Source organism: Convolutriloba macropyga, unplaced genomic scaffold, assembly GCF_964194025.1.
Source record: "Convolutriloba macropyga unplaced genomic scaffold, txConMacr16.3 SCAFFOLD_6365, whole genome shotgun sequence".
NCBI lineage: Eukaryota > Metazoa > Xenacoelomorpha > Acoela > Convolutidae > Convolutriloba > Convolutriloba macropyga.
Window position 1 is genome coordinate 1 of NW_027449611.1, and position 9,435 is coordinate 9,435.

At 33.8% G+C, this 9,435-nt stretch overlaps 1 protein-coding gene across 1 annotated transcript; it reads right to left on the minus strand.

Annotated features, from left to right (window-relative positions):
* Positions 1 to 570: 570 nt before the first annotated feature.
* LOC142355191 (uncharacterized) lies at positions 571 to 9,182 on the minus strand. The gene is made up of 2 exons (XM_075407432.1): positions 8,753 to 9,182; positions 571 to 1,844 (listed from the first exon to the last, which is right to left on the minus strand). The coding sequence occupies exon 2, from the start codon at positions 1,592 to 1,594 to the stop codon at positions 677 to 679; it is 918 nt and encodes a 305-aa protein (XP_075263547.1). The 5' UTR covers positions 1,595 to 1,844; positions 8,753 to 9,182; the 3' UTR covers positions 571 to 676.
* Positions 9,183 to 9,435: the final 253 nt, after the last annotated feature.

Sequence of the window (9,435 nt, forward strand, 5' to 3'; positions counted from 1 at the left end):
GTGTTTTTTAGTCTTTTCGTTCAATAATCCGAGTTCCAATTAGCAGTCGTTATTAGAAAGATGTGTTAACATACTTAAGCGGACAATATAATCCCATATTTGGCTACGATAGTATGATATCAAGTCTCATCCCGTACTTAAAGCCAAGTCAATATCAGTACTGGGCAAGTCTAATTCCAAGTCTAGTTATCAGTACTGATTCAGAGCTATGATCATAACACATTTAAGACTTGTCAGACTTGGCAAAGACTTGGCAAATCTAAGCCAAGTGCGAAAGTTCCGTGCAGGGGATCGAACCGCTCCCTAGACGTTTGTTCTCCTTACTGCGCCACCGTGACTGGGGTATAATGGCATTGGATAGAATGGAATTGCGTAAACTTTCCCGAAACTTTGACCAAATGCCACATTATCTTTTAGGGACGCTGGCTCATATTGTGGGCCAAAAAGCACCGTTTGTTATTTCTTTTAGTCGGTACTAATTCCCAAACAAGCTAGGTCGAAAAAATCCAATCGATATCTTGTGATTTTTGGAAAATAAATGGAGAAATATGAGAAGTTTCAGATTGAACTTCCGTCCAGATCACGGCAGATTATTTTTTAGATATGATTTCTTGAGTTAAATTGGTTTTTGTGAATTTCGATCTGAACATTTATAAAAAGACAAACTAGCGAAAGCTTAAACCCCATTTATTACAAAATGCGTCGCAAGATGCTTGAAAGAGTACTTTTTAACAGAAAAATATGTAAGTATGAATTTCTTACGCCTGTTTCTCTGCCTTGAAGGATAGTAATCATCAGCTGGTGAAGTTGAATTAGGCTGACCCTGAGAGTGTTGTTGTGTGTGACCACTTTGACTATGTTGATGTTGGTGCTGAAACTGCTGCTGATGTTGCTCGTGTCTCTGGTGATGATGATGATGACCCCGAACATCTTGCGACTGTGACGATGAACCCCTTAGCTGACTTCCGCTGTTTATCACCGCCGGACCCTGACTTGACCAGTGCTGATGGGAGATTGAGGGTCTTGTAACTGAAGGAGGTACAAATTCTTGAGGGAAGTTTGCGGCAGCTGAAGATTGCTGTTCTGCTAGTGAACTGTGTTTTGTGAAATTGTGACCTTGACCGCCTCCACTGTGATGGGGTATTGAAGATGTATTGTGGTTCGACCCGCTGTTCGGTAGATACAAACTCGCCCTTTGGAAACTACTGAAGTTCTGCGCGGATTGGGGACTGACCATAGGCTGTATTGATTGGGGAACTTGTCCAGGTAATTGTTGATAACCAGGTGGTAAATGATGGGGGTTAAATTGGGGATTACTTGAGTTATTATAACTAAATTGCGCGTTATTTATGTTTGGATACCCTGGGTTGTTTGGAAACTGGACCCCAGGTGGCATGTAATTAGGCTGACCCGAAGATGTTCTTGGCGGAAGCACCGGTACCTGTGGATGTGGCGCTGGGTTTCCACCTGAGTGACGTTGCGGGTTCGATTCTGTGACGCTCCCACCTTGCGATCTGCTTCGCCCGTGTGGTAAATGAGTCGTCGGGACTCCGTTCGGGTTTCCGAAAGACCTCGGATTGTGTGGGTGACTCATCGTTACGTAACTTCACTTTTCAATGACTTCAAGTTTTTCAATTGTAGTTTTTGATTGACGCGAGAGCTTCATAAAGCGTTCATTGACTTGACGGTTCGAATAATTGTCATTGATTGATCAATTTATTTGTTTTGATGGGTGATTTTTTTGACTGATGGTTCTTGAGATGGCTTTAGGAGGTGTGATTTTTTCGACTCTTTTTCAACGTCGTCAATTCCTCACCAAATTTGAGTTACGCAATAATCACCACCTGGATTGCAAAATTATACTTAATTACAGCACAGGTGCTAATTAGTTAATTGGTTCTAATCAAGAACGGCAGCATTATAATTGTCTTGATTGCATACAAGTATACAAAAATTGGTACTATTTTGTGGCTTTGCTAATTGTTCACCGGCTGTGTCGGATTAAAAACGACGGCAAAATTTAAACAAAATAATCTCAAGTTGACAGAATTTTAAAGAGAATAAAAGTTCTTTGATTCAAAAACACGTAATATTTGCTGACAAATGATGAAAGTTTACAAATTGTTTAAGATTCAATTATTGAGAGCTTGCTCTCTAACTCTGAAGTGAACTGTCTTATAAATTTATAAGTTCGTTCATCTTTATTGTCCAGTTGAAGACTTCGGTTGAGAAAATCGTGAAAAATCAAGTAACTTTTGAAGAGACGTATAATTAATTTGGCGCCGTAGCAATCAAATTGCTGGCATTGAAAAAGTTGCTTATTACTCATCGCCGAGTAATTTTGTGGTTTTTACTGTCATTTTCAAAAAAATCTGTGATCATGAAATGCATGCGTTGTATACCCCGTACTAAAATTATGCTTAATTTTGAATATTAGTTCTATTTGAAATAATTCATGTTCTTCTTCGTATGATAAACAAAAAACAAAACTAAATCGTAGAAGAAAAATCATACTTTCATAGTAAATAGTAAACAGCATTTGGCCAGCTCAATAAAGCAGTTCATGATGAAACAAGATTGTTGAAAAGTGAATATATCATAATTACACTTAAAATTTCACCTGAGTTCGTTTTTGCTCTATGTCGTATGAGAATTAAACATTTTCAATAAAAAATGGTAAGATAATTTGAGGTCACACACAAACTTCTGCTTCCTGTCGTCCGAAAATTTTATTACTACAAGTGGACATGCAAATTTTGGCGATCAGAAGGTATTATTACTTTTATTATTTTACTACTTGCTTTATAAGTTTAATAGTTTCCGTATGATGAACGGGGGTGAGTACAAGGATACTCATGTCGTTCCTAGAGGAAAACCGGATCGATGATAATGATTTTTTGGGTCTGGGATATATTGCAAAAAAACCTTTACATCAACTCTACAATGCAAACTATGAATGAGAAATAATGATTCTGTATAAAAATTGCCGAAAAAATAACAACAAATTAAAAAAAATACTTATTCGTCTCTGAACAAGATCCTGTCTTAGAAAATTACGAATTGTTTCAAAGTTGGGTAAATAAAGCACATGAACGAACTTTAGTTTTTAAAAAAGAAACAAAACAAAACATACTTAAATATTAGACTTTTGCCCCAGAGACTTGCGCAAAATAACGCAATTGCAATGAATTGAATTGCATCAACTTAATATCATCTAGAAAGTTAACTTTTTAATTATCAGACTAAACTGCCATTATTATGCTTCAGTCATATTTTGAAAATACCTTGAAATAACAGGGAACAACGAAAATATAACTTAAGATTTTTTGTTAGTTAGCTTTAAATTGCTGAAAATTGAATGAAATTGAGAATGATTGCGAGAAAATTTGACAGAAATATTACTACATCTAAACTTTGCTTTGTTTTTAGTTGCATAATTGGTATTCACTATAAGGTGTTGACTCTTTCCTTGCACTGAAATCAGAGAATAACGAACTCACGTTTCAAAAAGCAATTGAAGAACAGCTTATCGGGAAACCGAACAGTTTTAAGCTCCCAAAATGGCTGATAAAGTAACCCTCGGTTTAAATGCGACCAGAAAATAATATTAAAGTTGAATTGGTGACGTTACTAAACAGGAGATAAATAAATGCAAGCAAAGAGGACAAATTGAACGAATAATGAAAAAAGGATAGCGCTACTTTCTTAACTTTCTTAAATTAAGCAGAAGAAAGCTTAAGCAAAAAGTATAAAAAATTTTGCAATTTTTGAAAATTATTGGTTTGTTACTTTTTAAAAGTTTGAAGACTGTTGTTTGAATTTTATAGGAAAGTTAAGTCTTCGACTTAATTGCAAAAATGGATTCATTTCAACAGTAGATGTCCTAAATTATCACAAAAAAATGAAAGAAGATGAAAGAAGAAAAGTGGAGTTTTGCCCCTTTTGTGTCATTTTCTATATAGTGTTTCCTTAAGACTCTTTGACAACTGGCCAAAATTGTTCTGGGGATTACACGAGAGTAATCAAAAACATTTGAAAAATAATTAAAAAAAGCTCAAAAAAAGCTGTTTATAAGGAAAAAAAATTAATAGAATTATTAACATATTTTTAGAAATCTAATTGCCGAGAGAGTTTTGTCCCTCAACAATTAGATTTCAGTTAATTAACCTTACACAATATCAAAAGAATAATAATTTGGTCCTAAATTTATTACGCCATTTTTCGATAAACGAAAGAAAAACTTAAATTAATATCGAAAGCGAATAATAAATGGGGCAACATCAACCTTTTCAAGTCAACTTATTGTCGCAATTTTTCTCGATGTGAAACTGTATCTTCTTTCAAATTTGTACCCATAGGTAATTACTTTTACAACAAATGCTAACAATATTAACTGAATGAGATCAAATTAGTTTCTAAAGGTTGAAACTACAAAGTTTGGCTTTCGAGAAGTGAAATTATAAAGACAGGTTGCTATGGTCAATTTTTCGTTTGAGAATGCAAATGAGAAGTGTTTATTTTTCTAGCGTTAAGATGTTCAATTTGATAATATATTTATTATTACAAATTATTTCAATTTGATTGAACAATTTTTATTTTAACGTTTTTTTGTATACTATTTCAGGAACTGTTTCAGAAAACAGAAAAAAAGACAGTTTCGAAAACTAATATCCGGAAGATTATCAATCATCTTTCATCTCGTAATCATTTCTGCTTTTTTGAAAGAAATGATTTTAAAGACAGCAATAAAAAGTTTATATAATTTTTCCCAAAATTTAGGATTTACACAGGACAAGCCGCTGAGAAGTTTGTCCCCTTTGAAACATCCCTGAAAAAAACTACATACAACAAAAAGTGAGCACATAAAAATGAGTAAAGAAATAATCACGTCAATTCAATTGATCACGTCAAGAATATTTGAAGTAAAATGTATAAATTGGACAAACTTTAACCGTAATGGCTGTTACTTCAGAAGCAAACATTTAGAAAATTGGCAAGCCATTCTTGATACCCAATCAGGGGAATCGTTGATTTTTTGTCGAAATGTGAACACCGTTATAACCATCTTTTGCTCAGTGAGCTCAAAGAACTCAAACTCAAGAAAGACCAGATGGTAAGATTTATATGCCAATAAACAAAAGTGAAAAGCAAAAACTGTTGAATAAATTTTAAAAATTATAGCTTGAAATAATTAAATATAGCTGATAACCGACCGCTGAGTTTTGAGGTAGAGCTTAAAAAAAACTAACCTATAAGATGTTTGACGGATAATTTCAAAAAACTGGGAGAACCCAAACAGCTGTTATTTTTTTTATCCACTCCTCTTTGAAAAAAAAACACTCTTATAGCAAAACAAAACTTTTGTCCGCCTCGTTTTACAGCTCATAAGCATTTAATTTCTCCACATGGACATACAAGGAAAAGAAAATAGACGAGATGAATTAAGGTCAAACACGTGATGCGTATACAAAAATTAAACTTTTTTTAACAGGACTAGACATGAAACAGCTTTTAAGTGACAGACACAGTAACCTCCCCTTTGCCTATTATCCGCATAAAGAAACATATGAGAAATTCGAAAAATGTCATTTGCACATTCGAACTAAAACAGCACGTCGGAAGAAGTTCTTTTTAATTTGTGTTCAATCACTTGTTCTTCCACTCAATTTCTATTATTTGGCATACCATTCAATATCTTGCTTTCTCTGAAGTTTGAATCACTTTTGAGCTTTCGAACAAAAAGGATAATCAAAGCTTGTTTGAAAAAAAAGATGGCCAGTTTTCAAACCAAAATTTCACTTTTTAGTTGAAAGGGAAAGTCCTAAGAAACCATTTCTATTCAGTATATAATTTACTATATCTTTCCTTGCTTCAAGGTGTACACTCTGGTCCTTATTTTGGATTTCTGTAATATGCGCTGAATTTGACGCAATTTCTCGAATGAAATTGTGTAACTTGCCAACTACAATTTATTCTACAAAAAATTTGTTGGCCGTCCTATGTTCAAAATGAGAAAAATGATACTTTACTTTTTTTCTAAATAAATGCAATTATGTGATCTGGCCGGGATCCAGCCAATTTCCTAACGCGGCCCTTTCAGAGAAGGAAAATAGTTTAATTTTATTTTATCTTAGTTCAAAATTTTCTTTGGATTTTTCTTGGTAGCTTTCAAAATAACGATAAGTGTCAACATAAAACCATCTATGAAAATGCAACAATTGCCAAATCGTTTCTTTCATTTTTTAAATTAACCAATGAATATAACAGATGGGCTCTCCAGTATCAAAAACAAGATGCGCTATTTTTCGTAATCAAAACACATGTTTGGCTTAACTGGCAATGCAACGCATCACACTAATTTTTGCAATATTTTAAGTGTGCCATAAAATGGTATGATTAAACACAAAATCAGCCTAATGGATGATTTCATAATTTATGCAAAAGATGAACTTGTTTGGAGGGTACTATGTGTAATCTAACCCAATTAAATTCTAGTTTTGCTCATAGTGAAATAGCTGTATGCGCATAGTGAAATAGTTGTACGAGGTTGGTTGAGATATTTAGAAACTTGGGTCAGCAAAAAGGTAGCAAAAGTCTTCTGTTTTTTTTCCATTATAATTTAGTACAGATATTGCGCTGTACAGATGTTGCGCTGTATGCGCAACTATGCGCATAGTGAAATAGCTGTACGAGGTTGGTTGAGATATTCAGAAACTTGGGTCAGCAAAAAAGTAGCAAAAGTCTTCTGTTTTTTTTCCATTATAATTTAGTACAGATATTGTCGTTGTTGTTATGCTGAATAGGCTGACAATTTTTTCTCATAAAATTTGTTTCCTCGTCTTTTGGCCTGTAGTTTATGTTTTTTACCAGCAAATTTTATCAAAAACAATCTTTTTTACTGGATCTTTTTCACTTGTTTGTGAGGCCATTCTACAGAAGTCGATTTTTATTATTTTAGATTCCTCTTTTTTAAATTTTTTTTAACATTCAAGATTGATTTTGTCTTTTCAAATGTTCTGTTGATTAAATATTCCAATATGGTTACGTTTGAGCCGATTCGGAGCCATAACAACCCCTTTATTTAATTTTTTGCGGTATCTGCTTATCTATAACATATAAACTACCTCTTGAAAACTTTTTATTGAGTTTTAAGTGCTGCTCATTGAGGCACACAAATGGTTTTCGTTGTAGCGTGATCAGAAATTTTCGTGTTTTCTTGTTTGTTTGAGTTTTTTTAGGTGTTTTTCACATCCGGTAACAATACGTACAACTGTTTTGAATCGGAATAAATTTTTCCCGATTAGCAAGGCAATGCACATGAGTAATGTTGAAAAATTTTTTAATTTTTAATAAAAGAGGTTATCAATAAACGCATGAAGTTGGAATAAGTTTAATGAAATAAGTTTGCGAAGTGAATCTTTTTGACAGCTATCACTTACATTGTATTCAACTTCAATTGTGCAGTTTGTGAGTATAATTTTGTTAATTTTTAATTTCAAAAGGCTCTTTTTCAGTTTTTGAATAAAAAAACCTTTTTAGCACGATATTTGTTTCAGATTAGTTCCCATAGCTGATTAGGTTTTTCGTTAATTGATTTTGAATAACCTGAACTACGCTTTGTATAAAAGAAGTAACGTTGCTCAAAAAACCTGTGACGTCCAAATCGGTGTGGCAGCACTTCAAAAATTTTGAAAAATCACCAAGTAATAATCAACAAAGAGCCAAACCTTGATCCGAAAAAAAAACATTATTGCTTTTAGTAGAATTGTGCAAAATTGATACAAAATTTGTGTTGGTTAAATATGAGCTGAAAAGTAGCAATACTAGAATATAAGAGGCATGTTATGCACTTATTGCTTTTTTATACTGAAATCTGAAGTCACAGAAAAAGTAATCAATTATGAGAAACAGAATCGATGTTCTTGATATATTCGAAAACTTGGGTCAGCAAAAAAATGTTATGAAAGTTTTCTGTTTTATGAAGTATATTTAGTTACATCCGATTGTTTTCGTTGATACGCTGAAAACGAAGACCAATTATTCTCTTAAGCTCTGGATGTAACTTAATCTAACCTGTGGCTCCGTTTTTATCGAACAATTTCTGTGCAGTTTTTTTTAAAACTGCATGAAAACAATTTGAACCATTACGTCCAGCTTAAAATTCTTCCTGTTTTTTTGATAACGAGAACTGTAATTCAAAATAACAGCTTTTTAATACAGTTACAATATTTAGAAAGTGAAAGACAATTACACAGATAGATAATGGGGATTTTTTCCCACTTTTGTCCTCCCAGTACGTCGTGTCATGTACCCCCCCCCCCCCCCCCCCCAACAGAGCACGTGCCATTACATAGTAAATAATAACGTATAAATACAGCATGGACGGTGCAAATACCTTTTGGGGTGCAAATAATATGCACCCAGCAAACACGGGGGGGGGGGGGCAACCGTAAAAGATCAGATAATTCAATAAAACGAGTACAACGGTATGTGTATAATTTGACAAGTTATTCTGTAACTTATTTTTTGCCAGTCTATGACTAAGCACGGGTCTTTCCCATTATAGCCCCCATGAAAATATAGCCCCCCATTATGGTATATTTGCCATGATTGGGGGGCTATAGGTTATCTGACCACTAAGCTGGGGGGGGGGGGGCTATAATGGGAAAGACCCCTAAAAACAATGAACGATAAACTTGAAAAAATCGAAGACAGAAGTAGAATATAATCGCAAAAATCGATCGAAACTTACCAGATTTCAGAAGCCACATTTGCAGAATTTCTTCATCGCTCAGCAGAAATCGGCCAAAACTGATCGTTTAATTTTGTCATTATGATTTATCCTCGCTTTGTGTTGCAGCCAAAAAACATCGAACAACAAAAATGCATAAATCTGCAACTAAGTCAGCCATTAGACTGTTCGTAGTCGTAAAAAGACAATGGCGCCTCGACTTCCACGACAAAGCGATAGAAAGGTGCTTTCAGATCTTAATTAGAAAAACCACAAACTCACTCTCCAATGACTTGAATCATTAAATTCTCTATGCTTATTTTCAAGTACTCAAATTGTGTATTTTTAACACACGCACCAAAAACCATAACTTGAACATAATTTAAATATTTTTAGCACATTAGCAAGTCGCTGTTAATAAGAAAACTATTCGTATAAAAGTAAACTATGTGTATGTTGGTTAATGCGTTTTTGTTAGATAAGAAAAAATTGAAAGCTTTTATTTACTTATTGTTTGCGACGGTCGTGAACAGAAGTTATTTAAAAGTCCAGCTAAGTTTTGTTCAAAATAAGCGATGACGCAACAAATAAATAAAAAATATGCAGGTTTATGACTTCAAAATGTTGCAAAAAATTGGTGTCAATTTTGCATGCATAACGGAGTTACAGATGGAGGAAAAAACTTATTCGCGCGAAACAACCTA